Genomic DNA, 14058 nt, shown 5'->3' with positions numbered 1-14058 from the left:
CGAAGAAAGTAACTTTAGGAGGTAAAAGAAAAGTCTTGAGTATATCGCAAAAAGCATCAACTGTTGCAAAGAAGTCAGTTATAAAAATGTAAAAATAAAGTCATAGCATTCATATAATGCCATGTCTGACTATTTCACACTATGCACTATACTATTATCATTTCACCAAAAATAAATCTATCCTAGTTTAGTATAAGTCTTCGTATAGTGTGGACTGGACATGAGCTGCATCCTGTTGCCTGTTCAGTTAACTTAGACCAGATCAACGTGGAGCTCAACTGGCATTACTGGAGATCTCACTCTGTTTTCCCAGTTTACCTTTTTGAACTACTGATGTGCTGTCAGTTTGAAACAGCCTGGGCAAAATATAATTTCAATTTATATAATGGCGAGGAAAACCTCTGCGTAACGAATACAATAACAGGCTCATTAAAACATCTTTGACTATAGATTTGCATAAACAAGTGTCAATATGTATCTAACACTGTAGGGGGAGAAAAAAGTAGACAAAAGAAAACTTAAGCCACTTTATTCTCAGTCCACACCACCCATATTTCAAGTCACTTTATGTTCAAGAGCATATAGAGGTCGATGACAAGCTTACCAAAATAGCTCATCTGGGGTTTACACATGGCCATCATACAGACCTCACTTGGTCTTGTTTAACATTCCTATACTTCCACAGGTGTTATGGATCTAAATGTGATTATGGTTTGCGTTTAATAAATTGCAGAGACATAACGACAAACAAGACATCTACCTACAAAAAGGGGGGCGGGGGGTTGGAGAATACAATTGAGCATTAAAAAAAAAAAAAAAAAAAAGGGACAAAAAATAAAAATCAGCTGAAACAGTCTCAGCAAATCCAGTGCAACCCAAGACATATTCTGCTTCATACTAGCTGATAACTAAAGACAAGGGCACATATTAAGAATTATATAATTTGTATATCCTGATCATAATTCAAATTTGTCAATATACATTTTCCCTGAACAATTACTTTTGCACAGTACCTTTTAATTGTATAGATAAATTACAAAATTGAGTATTCCCTTTCCACCAGACATGATTTACTTTGTAAAACCCCTGAATGACTGACAGGCAGAAAGCTCTTATGCAGTTTACATCTTATATTGCTACATTTTTAACAGAGATTAACAAAGGGATTTTCAGTTTTGCATATTTTCTTCGGTTCGTGGTTTGGTGTGCAACTGCAATTATGTCAAATTATTACTGAAATAGCACCAAAATACAGACGCCTGACTATTTAAAGGCCAGGCAATATTTTAAAAGTGTTTTAGAAATAGTACATAGCAAGTGTGCAGTGCAGTTTAATCGTTAACCACAAAGTGATTAGATTTATAAAATGGCAAAGAAGTAAACAACACTAACTGTATATTACCAGACACATAAAGCTGATCCTCAATCAACACTGACAAGTCCAACCTGACGGTGTCAACCACTGACTTGTCTATCACAGGGTCACTGTTGGGATTTAATCTTCTGCAATGGAAACAAGTAAACTCAGAGCTGTGGTTGGGCACAGTTCAAGGTGACTGTTTGGTACAATTATATTATTTTAGAGCTGGCTTGAATTAAGAATTATAAAAAGAAGACTACTTCCTTAATGCATACACATGATTCAGGTGGCCATCCTTTTAAAAAATAGGTTTTGGGGATCAGTTCAGTTGGAGAACCAACTGAATGTTGATGTTAGACTTTGTCTAAAAAGCTTATATAAAAATGTTACCCAAATTATAGCTCCTGTGAGGGAAATATGTATACATTTTTCAAAATATCTTTTTTTTTTTTTTTTTTTTTAAACCAGTTACTCATGAAGTTATTTCAACATATAGCACCAGCTTGTAGATCATGCCACACCTTGGGTTTGGTCTAAAGAGCAAATCCGTGCTGCACTAAAATAGTGTAACCCAGACAGCAGTGAGACAAATTGACAAATCTTCAAAGAACTTAAAGTGCCACTCCAGTCCCACTCCAGCTTCCCAGACTTCAGCCATCTAAACCCAACCACAAGACGCGTTTCCTATTTATGACAACTGATGGGGAGCTTCAAGCATTTCCATGAGAAAAGTGTCAATAGGTGTGTCACCGATCAGCTTGAAAAAGAAAAGATGCTCCAAGCACTTCAAGCCAATGGATCGCAGTGCTGGCAGTCGAAGGAGGAGCTTAGCAAACCTGCATTGAGAAAAAAAAAAGGCATCCTTTAGTTCGACGTGATGAACAATGAAACCAGTATGTTCAACGTTGACCTTCTACATTATCGAGTGAAAAACAAGACTATGCCGAGCTTGTGATAGTTGAGGACATTTACCTTCCCTGCTGCTCTGGGTATTTATGTTTGCAGTAGGCTTCCAATGATGCATAGACCTTTTCTCTAAGGAGTTCCACCTCGCCGGTGTTGGAGAGCCCTTTAGCATCTGCAAGAAAATATAGACAATATATTCATCATGTGCTCAACAATACAAATTATTTATTTTCTTAGATATCAGCATTGCATAGAAACCTGGGTTGAACAGGACGATGGCTCGGAGGCAGCCCAGCTCTGTTTTGTCCATTTGCATATCTCTCATTTTATTGACGAGCTCTGTAAGAACCCTAAATAATGATACGTTGTGGAAAATGGAGTGGAAAATACAACAAGTATAGTGAGAAAAATTACACATTCTGTTGACTCAAACATGAATATCACAAAAGTGTAAAAATTACCTGTCAAATATGGCGCCGACCTCTGCACTCTGCACACTCTCCCTGTGTTAAATAAATCCAGGTATTATAGAGACATTACACATATGTGAAACATTAGACAAAGGCAGTAGTTGCAATATGTTTGAGTCTGCTGGCAGTTTTTTTGTCTGTAGATGCACCTGTCAAAAATGGCTCCAACTCCGGCGCTGTGTGCATTGTCGCGCTGCAGCTCAGAGGCCAGGAGAACTCCATCCTTCAGACCGATGGAGCGATGGGAGAACGAGGCAATTAGGAGCTCATTCCACCCTGAAAGATGAGGTACAATTTAAATTTAAATTACACCCACAATGAAAAGCTGTTTCAAAAGGAGAAGTCTTTGACTTGTGCAAAATTCCCCTCCTGTGGTTGAAATCTGAACTCAAAATAAATCCTGTTGCCATCTTCAAAAATATTTTATTGTGCATTAATTAACATAGGCTTCAGCTTTCCTATCCATGCACAAATACCTACATTCAGGTTAACAATGTTACCATAGATTGGAGTTATATTCAAGTTGCTTTGTAGTAGAATTGATGTAAAGGGCAGCAAAAGGTTAACCAACAGGCTCTAACTATATTTCACCATGTTTTTACTTCTCCCACTTTGTGGTTAATTTTTAGAGTTTAGTTATTCATATGTGCAAATGAGATGTATTAAGCACATCTGCACTATCTTTAGGGACACCCTCCGAAACCAGGTTCTAAACAGGGTAGTAAATACTTGGAGTATCGATAAGGGCACACGAGAGAAGAAAAAGATCGAAAGTGTGGTGACATTTTACTCGAGTAGATGCCGATATCCGTTGTCATCTCTCAAATGCAATAAAACGTTCTTGACTGTTTGGCGAGCCGCCGCCCATCCTCGTCCACGACAGGGAACACGTCATACAGAGTTTGATCATATTAACAGGCCAATAAATGAAAGCCAATTGCTTTGATAATTGTTTAGCTGGGAGTGTATTTTGAGGATTGTGGAACTCTTTGCAGTTTATTGTCAAAGGCCCGCACCTCTTTTCAAGAGTGGAGTCAAAGGGATTTAGGAAACGACGAATAAGTCTGTTAGTTTATATTGAGTTGTTTAATACATAGTTATTGATAAGGGTGTGTGGTTGAACTTTATTTAGCCCTTTTCTGCAAAGAATATTGTTTATTTTTATATATTTGTTGATTTATTTACATTTGTTGTTGGCATTGAAAGAGTATAACAATAGCTATACTTAACTATTTTAGATAGCAGTGTAAATGTATAAAAAAACATGAAAACTGCCGTTGATACACTGGCAAAGACATAATGTGGAGCTGATCGCCACGTTAAAAAAGGTACCAAATGGGTCATTCTTTTGCTCAATTGTACCTGCACGCAGGAGGATGACCTGGTCATCGAGGGGCAGTTCAGAGAAATGAGGGATTCTCTTTGCCCACTCCACCAAGGCAAACAGCTGTTTGTCTGCAGTCTGACAGATGTTGGTAACTGCATCATGGGGCTGAAACCAAACAGGGATAGGGTTAGCAGCAATAACAATAAGCCTGTACTTAAGAGCATGTTTTTAATTAGGTTATTCTCAAGACATGAGACCCAACGCCACCATGCGTTTGCAAAACAAGATATTGATTGCCATGTTGTAACCACTTACAGAGTTGCCTGCAGAACCACCATCAGAGTGAAGCTCAGTCTTCTGCTCCACAGCAGTTTCTGCCTCTAAAATCTTCTCGACAGGCATCTCCTCATTCACTCCAACACTGAACTCCAGCTCTCCTTCGCGCTCTCTGTTCCTTTGGCGCTCCTCCTGGACCGCTGCGTCAGACAAAACATAAGGAAACAGTGGTGGGGGGGGATACAAGGAATGAGATGATGATAAATACTGAAGAATGAAAAAATGAAAAGTGATGAATTTATGGGTTAAAGACGGATATTATGCAAAATACCCTGTCTATTTGCAGTGTTTTTGCTGCATTGACCAAAGTCCTATTCAAATCCTCTGCTGTCTTGACAAATTATAATCATGACAGCGAAAAAAGATTCAGTGGATTTCTGTCAATTAATACTGAAGTGTGGGCAATCTTTGCTACATTCCTCAATATTTCATTCTGATTCAGGGAGTTTATAACAGATTATGAAATGTTTGGCAATGTATCTTTGAACATTTTTCAATTCCATGCTTGATCTACTGTGTAGTACACTCACAATAGCATAACTAATATCCATCATGACAAAAGACGTACTTCCATGATCAACAGAAGTATAGTAACTGGCAGGTTGAAGTTACATGCATGAGTTTGTTATTAACATGCCTTCCAGATAGCTAACATGCATACTAAAGTGTTAAAGACAGAATCACAATGCATCTAAAAATCTATTGTTCTCCCCACATGAAATGGCAGCATTACTCCAGAGCGGCGCTGTCTTAACAGCACAAAGCTCAATGAGACTAGCAAGTGAAGTTTGTTGATGGAAGTAAAACAAAATAGGGGAAAAAGAGATTCTGTGGTTTCTACAGCAACCCAAAAAGGAGACTGTGATCTCAGTGAGGTGGAAGAACAGAAGCTGTTGTCTATTCCAATATATATTCTGACTTCTCTCAACCAAATCAGGAAATAAACAAAACTGTCAGAATCTCTTCGAAAATGTACAATCTACCAATCTCACTGGCAGATCAGACTCTGGCGAAAGTTCAGCCATTACAAACTGACGGGGTGATTTAACTGGTGTCTAAGCAGTGTAAAAACGTATTGTGCCTAAATCTGGAGCTACACAGACCTAGTAGAGAGGCAACACCTCTCATAACACATGTATTGTATACATAAGATACTCTAAACTGACCTTGTGGCCTGTGAAGGCCTTAACTAGAACGATCCATTACATCTTATGCTGCTTCAACACCAATCCACTCCATCAGATTTAAAATACAGTAACACAGCAAATAATTACTGCTGTCTGGCTGCTTATTTTACAGTGCAGTCTATCCTCACAGGGCACTACGCCATTTCTGGAAACGTTTTCACACAAATCTGCCAGTCGACAATTTTCATGTCAAATACAACAGGCTAATTCTATAAGTAACATAAAAATACAGTATCTTTAAGATTTCATGTCATACTCATCCATCCCTCATCTTTTCCATCTTCTTTTATCCACTTTACATGTTTGATCACTATTGAAAGATGGAGAAAGGGTAGAATAGGAGAAAATGAAGAGAAGAGATGGAGAGGGGTTAGTTATATAAACCAGCCCCAATACACTCGTCTCTACTCTTTATCTTATCTAATCTAGCATCCACCCTCACCTATGCCAGAAATAGTAGTAATCCAATATTACCTAATCAATTTAAGTGGGCTTCCTTTAGCATAATTAGTTATTCTAAGAAATCTAAATGACTGCCAATGTTTAAATCGTTCTAAAAATGTATATTAACTCTATGTTGCTGAAAACTCCAATGTATGTCACCTTTGTATAGTTGCATGTATGACAACTCGCGACAAAACGTGTTCCTAAACCTTCAATAGCCAAACAGGCTCTCAAAATGAACTTTAACCTCTAATGCAACCCTGCTCCTTGCATACCTTCCCTCTTCATGCCCATGGCCAGGCACTTCTGGTAGCGGCAGTACTGGCAGCGATTGCGCTGGCGTTTGTCGACCAGGCACTCTTTGTTATCTCTGCAGGTATAGCTAAGGTCTTTGCGCACAGTTCGTTTGAAGAAACCTTTGCAACCCTCACAGCTGTACACTCCATAGTGCTTGCCTGTAAATTACACAAATAAAGAAGTAAAGTTAACAGCTGTTGAGGAAATCAAACAAAACACCAAAGTGAAGGCAAAAGTCTGACAAAACATTTTATATTTTTATTAGCAATGGTGAGTGGGATCCGTTTAGTTAAAAATATTGAGATAACACAGACAAAAACATCTGACAGTAGGTTATTATCAACACTAAAATTAAATAAAACTGTCCACAGCTGATGTTTCACTACTGCTAATCCTGCTCTTAGCGCCCTCACTCACCAGAAGAGCGGTCTCCACAGATGACACACATGCGTTTCTGAGACAACATTATTCCAGGGCTGTGAGCTGGCATAGGCCTCAGGCCAAATGGAGGCTTGATATCTTCAGAGTTGCTGATTGAGTGCATCCCTGATATAGGTGCTGAAGAAGAGATCTGTACCCACAAAGCAACCCAAAAAAATGCCTTTGGTTAATTCGATGTCATATTAAATTACAACACTACCTTTTGCATTGTCCAATTTTGCAAATCAATGCCCATGCATCTATACCCTACAACTCCAGCAGATTAATTCCATAAATACAAAAATTAAGTAACCATAACATGAATTCACAGACGATTATGGCAGTCAGTTACCTGACTGTTGCTGATGGATCCAAATCCGAGTGAAGGTGAGACTACTGGGGAGTTAAGTGAGGAACTGATAACTGAGAAAGGAGAACCCAAGATGTTGGTGGGGCTGTTGGAGGCTGAACTGTTGGGTTGCTGTGAGGACATGGCTAGTATGCTACCCAGTGGAGGGGAAGAGGTCCTGTCTGAAGGATATCAATCTGAGGGTGACACAAAAGGACATTATTATTTTCTGTGATGAGATTGGAAGTAGAACTGAAAACATTTACGGGAAATGTCAAATCGACAGCTTCACTTGTCTAACTATTTTGTCAATCTATCAATCATTTAAGACATATTTCAAGCACAGTTGACATCAGTCTCCGACTCAGAGGAGGACGTTTTTCTCTGTTTTCAAAAATGAAAAGTCGAATATCTTTGGGTATATTTTGGACTGCGAGTCAGACAAACCAACACCTTTAGTAGTGGTATTTTTCGCTGTTTTCTGACATTTCCAAGACAAATTGATTAACGTTAACCGAGAACGTTAATCGGGCTTTGTCGCCCTAGTTTCAGGTCATCGATCACCTTTTCTAACAATGAACTGTAGCCAAGACATCTTCCAAACCAAGACCCCAAAACAAACGTGATACATATTGAATGACACGCACAGAGAAGTGGTGATCGAATAAGGTTGAAACCTCACCATTTCTGGTTAGCTACGTTAGCTAAAAGGAAAGCTCAACATCAAAACTGTTTTACAAGATTTGCCACCTCGTTCAAACTGGTCCAATTTGAGGAAAACACATTGAGATTTAGCGACGTGTTGTGCAAGAATCCAAAACCATTAAGTACACCAACAAATGCTGACATTAGTCGGTGTTTGCTAACGTCAGCTAGCCCCGGTTTCATCGCAAAAACGTTACACGTTTACTAAATGTAGCCACACGCAGTACCGTGGAGGACGACATGAGCTTAGTTCATGAGAACCGCAAAATAAAAACGGACAAGAGCCCGTAGATATCTTCATGAATATACATATCGGCACAACGTATGAGTGACTGTGACACATTACGGTCCTACATTTGCTTTTACCGTCAGCTAGCTAGCTAACGTTAGCTGCAACCCCATAAATGACCCCCCGAGCTAACGTTAGCTTTGGCGTCTGTCTGGCTTGTTTCACATTCTGTAGCGTTTCGTAAAACTGCGACACAATCATACCGGTAATGTTCACGAAACGCGGAGCTCGTTCGCTCGACGGTCACCGGACAACATCAGTAAATCAGCGCAGTGTTTTCTGCGTGCGTGCGTACGAGCCAAGATTAACGTTAGCGTGTGAGCTGCAACTAAAGCTAACGTGGCTAACGTAGCTAACATTAGCGCAATGCTCGGTTCAGGTTGGTCGTCTGAAGAAGCGGTTGATGACAAAACAGCTCATGGTCGTTTGAAGGTTGGAATTACTTACCAGACACACCTTCGACGCATTGTTGAACACAACTTCTCGGTACTCGTTGTAGTCAGACCCGGAAGGCAACAGGCCGACACTTAAATCCAGTTTACTTCAACTTGACGCTGTTGTTGTTTACAGGCCATGGCGGCTGAGTGCCAGAATCCCTTGAGCCAAAATGTCTCATGGGACCACCCATAGAAGCGTGTCATATGACACTCCTGCAGTACATGATCGATTTTATGTGGGTGATTTCTGTTCACTGCGAAATAGTTAAAAATGTGCATACACATTATGAAATAAAACAAATATGTTTACTGTTTGCTGTAACTTTCCCTCTCGATATTGTTCTGAAATTAAGTAAATGGCCCTCCAAAAAAATCTACTCCACTGCAGACTGCATCAAACATTGTGAAGTATACCGCTGAAGCATTCGGGAAGAATATGGAAAATTACATGTAAAGCAAATTAGCATTATACTCTGACACAAGATATGTGGACAACTCCCATGCAGGTACCTAATGTTGGCAGAGCAGACCTAATCTGAGCAAAAGTCTCTCAGCCGCACCTAGAAGAAGGAATGCGTTTCTTTTGTCAGGAGGATACAGTAGACAGTGTTGCACAACATTTCATGCTCCAGTGATATTGTTTTCACCATCTCACATTGTTCTATTTGAACTTTCTTGTTTCCGGGGTGAAGAATGAGTTTGGCTTTTCTAACAGAGTTTTTATTTATTTGCAACAATTTATACCCCTAGGAACAGAAATGTCTTACAATTTTATTTAGCAGCATTTTCTTTTCTTTTCTTTCTTGACACACGGTTACATTGTTTACAGATATAATTTTTCATCACCAAAGTCTGGTACTCTTGGTCAGACGCAGCCTCCTGGAAATTTAACATTTTCCTGTCAACAGGATCCAACAGACCTCTATATCACAATATTAATTTCATATTTGAATGAACAGACACAAAACATTTATATACACATAAATGGGTGTGGTTTTCAGTGTAGTGATCATGGACACTGGAACCACCAACCATATGAGTAATTGCTAATGCTCCAATCCAACAAATTAGATATTTTGAATTACTCTATATGTGTTCGGTTAATCCATGGTCACTTTTACATAACCTGACCTGATCAGTGATTTTAGAGCAGGAAATTAAATTATATTTTATTTTTGACGCAACCTGTTGCCAAATAATGACAGATCATAGATCACTCATGTATGCAGATCAAAAGTTGTACATTTTTTTATGTAGCTGTCATCTCATGAAGTCATGTGCCTAGTGTGTGCAAGAAAGAAAGAATCTTGAAGAACTGCTTTGTCTGTAGCTGCTGAAGAGGTGTCTCTTAACAAGCCAAGTGCCATTCTTACAAAAAACACTGTGCTGCTTGCTCATTGCTCCAGTACCAACTTACTAGTTAGTTACAACGTGCTTGTTGTGCTGCCGTTTGCCATGATCATGCCTGAAAACAGATGGATCGTGAGAAAAGGGACTCAAACACTGTATCTGCTTTTGATCTCAGGTTTGAACTTTACATGCATGTTTTCCTCATATCATAATTGAACATGTATGATGCAAATGCATTCATGTGGTTGGCTATTTGGGAAGACAAGAACGTTTTGGTTATTATTGTTGTTATAATTGTGTATAACTTGTTATTACAGGATTTTGCTTCTTTACTCTGGGATCTTCCGATTTTCACCTAATTACCACGACCAAGTCCTACACTGAAGCAAAGACCTATTGCAGAGAGATGTACACTGATTTAGCAGCAGTTCACAATTCAACTGATATGGATCATTTAATCACTTTAGTTCCAATTACCATTGCCAGAGCCTGGATAGGCCTGGAGACTGGAGATGTATGGATGTGGCATTGGTCCTGGCCGGATCAGAAACTGGATTTTTTTAACTGGAAGGTAGAACCACAAATGAAGAATAAAGATGCGTGTGCAACAATGGATCTACGAGGAGAGTGGATTGAAAGTGACTGTGGGACCCAAAGAAGTTTTGTTTGTCGAGGTAAGTGAAATGGTAATTTTGCAGTCAGAGTTATTTCAGATGGCACAAATCATGTTTAAATGCAGGACGTTGCAATGGTCTTTGTATTTAAAATGTCAAATCTTTTGGAATTGCAGGCAACAGCGATACCAGTGGTCTAATTTTTGTTGCTGAGATCAAATCGTGGAGGGATGCTCAGAATCATTGCAGGGGCTTGTTATCAGAGCTCATTAGCATACACTCAGCAGTAGAGAATGAGGCAGTACGTAATGTGTCCGGATCACAAATTGTGTGGATTGGCCTCTTCAAAGATCCCTGGAAGTGGTCTGACGGGAGCAAGACCTCATTCCGTTACTGGAAACCTAGTCAGCCTGATAACCTTAATGAGCAGAATTGTGCTGCTGCTATATTCAAAGATAACGGGCAATGGAATGACCTGAAATGCAGCGGCAAGCGCTCTTTTGTTTGTCGTGGAGGTAAGTTGCTCTATCACACGTTTACTTTGTCAGCAAAGTGATCTTTATGTTATATTATTATATTATGTTTTGTAACCTCACACAACAGACAACAAAGCTACTTATAATCTGTGTTCATTCATTACTTACTTACTCTTACAGCGAGGAAATCAATTCCAACAACCACATATCAAACAAGTACACAGCAGACGACCACAAATCTGGCAACCCTTCAAAGTACATCAACTCAATATGTGATAACAAATCATTTTACTTTGGCTACTACCAATCAATCACCCACTACAACTATTACCACCGAAGAAGCTACAACTTCCAATGAACTGACGACACCAAATGCCACAGATTTTGTGTCAAGTACACCAAATACTGAGCTCAACAACACCACTACAGAAATGTCAACTGTCACACCTACACGGCAACCTCCCCAAACTACTGCACAAGTGACCACTGGTAGTACCTCTACACTAACAACACTGATGGGGACTTCAGCCCAGACCACTACACCGTCCTCAACTCCAAAGCCCACTGAAAATAGTCAAAGCTTTTCTACAGGTATGTTTAAAATTATCATGTGCCTTTGTGTTCATTTTGCATACATTTCCATGATGAATGAAGAACTATTTCTCTGTTTTCCTTCAAGAAAACCTGATACTAATCCAAGAAAATATGACATGGATTGAAGCGATGGGTTACTGCAGGGAGCACCATCTTGACCTTGTCCACATTACCACCGAAGACATTCAGGGGAAGGTGGCTGAAACAGCAAGGAACGCCACATCACCTCATGTTTGGCTGGGTCTACGGTACACGTGTAAATTGAACTTTTGGTTCTGGACAAAGTCAACTTCTGGCTGTTACCACAATTGGGCCCCGGGACAAGGATCTGAAAGGAAATATGACTGTGGTGTCACAGGGGCCATTGAGGCCACTGGGAGGCAGCAGTGGGTTGGCTTGCCTGAGACAGAACAACTAAATTTCATCTGCTACACATGCACTGGATGAGTGTGCTAGGCCAGAGTCACACGGATGACTATGTTTTTGTTGCAGCTTTTGTAATGCTGTAAATTCTAAAATGTTTTATTTATTTATTTCAGTTATTGATTCATCATTAAATATAAAATATTTGACGATGGTAACATCAAGGTAGTGGATTTTGGTGAACTTCAATAAAGATATAGTTATTTTAACGCTGACGTATGACGTTATACTTCTTTTGCCTTTGTTGAAATACAGCTGCTGCCTTCACTATTGTTGAGACTGAATTTCATTAAATATGAAAACCTCATGTGGTGTGTAGGCGTGCACATTCACAGTCATGGGCAGCAAGAGTAATGTGAGAACATTGATCTGCTCTACGCCTTTCACTTAGGGGTTACTATTTGCATGTTGACCCCCTGGGTTGGGCCCCAAGATTGTCTTTTTTGGACCACCAGAGTGTGGCCCCTATCCAGACTGCCTGCTGCCCTCTCTGACCTGACCTTCACTAGCGGCCACATGGAAGACAGAGCTCACAGACACTCACCTTCCTGTCTGCACCCTTGAGTTACAGGGAGCATCTATAACCATGGGAACTAGAAATTATACAATATTTTCACTGATTTGTCAATCTCAAAAAATGCAACTTTGAAAAGTCTCTTTTTACTGTTGTCAGACAGCTTGTTACATAGAACTGATCTGTAGATAAACATCATACTTGGTATTTTCTCCGTTAATTTTTTCCATTTTCACAATACAGTACTAATGTGCTTCGATTTTTGAAATATGAATGGACTTTAACTGTCAGTTCCATGTTTAAGTCTATGTTACTTGAGGTGGAAATAGTAAAAACCGTGTGAAGAATTATAAACCACAGGAAATAAAATGGGCTTCATACTGTAAACTATTCTGACTGCTGTCAGTGAAAATAATTGGAAAACAAATGGTGATAAATGATGCATACTGAAGTGAGCCCTTACACTTCAAACTGATAAAGTTATACATATTTATATCCCAATATGCCTACAGGCCTCTTTTTGGAATGGAGTGACCCGAATATGATTCAACACTTTCAATGTTATCCAGTCATAAGTATAGCGCTTGTAAAAAATGTATTAGTACAAGAGTATGTTTTTATTAATGAATCAAATAACCCCATATAACCACTGAATACTAGTACGCATAGCTTGTAATCCACCATTGGATTTTTATAACTGATTTTGCATCCACAATGAGGGTCTTGTCACTTGTCAATTACCACGGACCATTACACATGAGTGTGTCATAGCTTAGTTTCTCCCTGAATAGGCCTTGGTCAGTGAGCCTCCCATCAGTTCAATGTTAATGTCCCATTGGGTCCAGCCAGTCAGTCAGTCTTTGGACTACCCCCTCACCTCCTTTTCTCACCCTCATCTCCTCTTGTGTGCTGTCCAGCTGGCTGTGGCCTCTGACCCTTTCACCCTCACTCCTGACCCCCGAGGACATTCCCACGCCACACCCTTTTGTGTACATCTCTCCATGGATACCCAGTGGTCACTCCCTCCGCATTTTTAGAGATTATGGTGATGGACATAATTCACTTTCACTGGGATCAGTGTAATGCAACCTAATTATGCCTAATCCCAATTCAAGTTTGAGGTGCTTCAAAACTGAAATGTACATATTTATTAAGAAGTTGTGTGAAAAAATCTTACCAATATAGGGTAGAAAATAGATCCTTAAATGTGCATGTCAGTTTATTATATAAATTATTAGCCTCACTAAATACAATGCAGAATATATTTACTAAATCAAAAACTACAAATGCAGCAGCAAAAGGCTGCAGTCCGAGGGTCCAAAACATTAAAATGTATTAAAAAAGTATCTTTATAGTTGTCTATTCTGTAATTTCTGAAGGTGACATTTAAAAAATGAGTACAAATATTAGTTTTGAACTTTATGTCTTTCTACCTGACTTGCACACTTGTGTCCTTCCCTCTCTCATTCTCTTCTCTGAGTGAGCACCCCTCCATAGATCCCTCCCTTCCTTTCCTTCTGTCACTTTCACAGTTAATTGTAGAAAAGGGATTTTCTCCAT

General features: G+C 39.4%; 2 protein-coding genes across 4 annotated transcripts; one reads left to right on the top strand and one right to left on the bottom strand.

The window, feature by feature from the left end:
• Positions 1 to 513: 513 nt before the first annotated feature.
• On the bottom strand, positions 514 to 8755 carry rxrbb (retinoid x receptor, beta b). Of its 2 annotated transcripts, XM_034553172.1 has the most exons (12): positions 8538 to 8755; positions 7100 to 7293; positions 6745 to 6898; positions 6306 to 6485; positions 5843 to 5896; positions 4379 to 4539; positions 4099 to 4228; positions 2886 to 3012; positions 2728 to 2769; positions 2525 to 2616; positions 2333 to 2438; positions 514 to 2196 (listed from the first exon to the last, which is right to left on the bottom strand). In XM_034553172.1, exons 2-12 carry the CDS (start codon positions 7238 to 7240, stop codon positions 2049 to 2051), a joined length of 1335 nt encoding a protein of 444 aa, XP_034409063.1. In that variant the 5' UTR covers positions 7241 to 7293; positions 8538 to 8755; the 3' UTR covers positions 514 to 2048. The 2 variants fall into 2 exon arrangements, with proteins under 2 accessions (XP_034409063.1, XP_034409064.1); XM_034553173.1 differs by lacking the exon at positions 5843 to 5896 and having other exon boundaries at positions 8538 to 8713.
• LOC117745102 (C-type mannose receptor 2) lies at positions 8505 to 12199 on the top strand. 2 transcript variants are annotated; one of them, XM_034553170.1, is made up of 5 exons: positions 8505 to 8522; positions 10345 to 10551; positions 10668 to 11006; positions 11148 to 11558; positions 11647 to 12199. In XM_034553170.1, the coding sequence occupies exons 2-5, from the start codon at positions 10398 to 10400 to the stop codon at positions 12006 to 12008; spliced, it is 1266 nt and encodes a 421-aa protein (XP_034409061.1). In that variant the 5' UTR covers positions 8505 to 8522; positions 10345 to 10397; the 3' UTR covers positions 12009 to 12199. The 2 variants fall into 2 exon arrangements, with proteins under 2 accessions (XP_034409061.1, XP_034409060.1); XM_034553169.1 differs by lacking the exon at positions 8505 to 8522 and adding an exon at positions 9886 to 10052 and having other exon boundaries at positions 10195 to 10551.
• The last annotated feature ends 1859 nt before the right edge of the window (positions 12200 to 14058 follow it).

The sequence above is a fragment of the Cyclopterus lumpus genome, chromosome 16 (genome assembly GCF_009769545.1).
Source record: "Cyclopterus lumpus isolate fCycLum1 chromosome 16, fCycLum1.pri, whole genome shotgun sequence".
In the NCBI taxonomy this organism is placed as follows: domain Eukaryota; kingdom Metazoa; phylum Chordata; class Actinopteri; order Perciformes; family Cyclopteridae; genus Cyclopterus; species Cyclopterus lumpus.
Note: the sequence above shows the minus strand (reverse complement) of the source record. Positions and strands in the feature narration are given on the sequence as shown.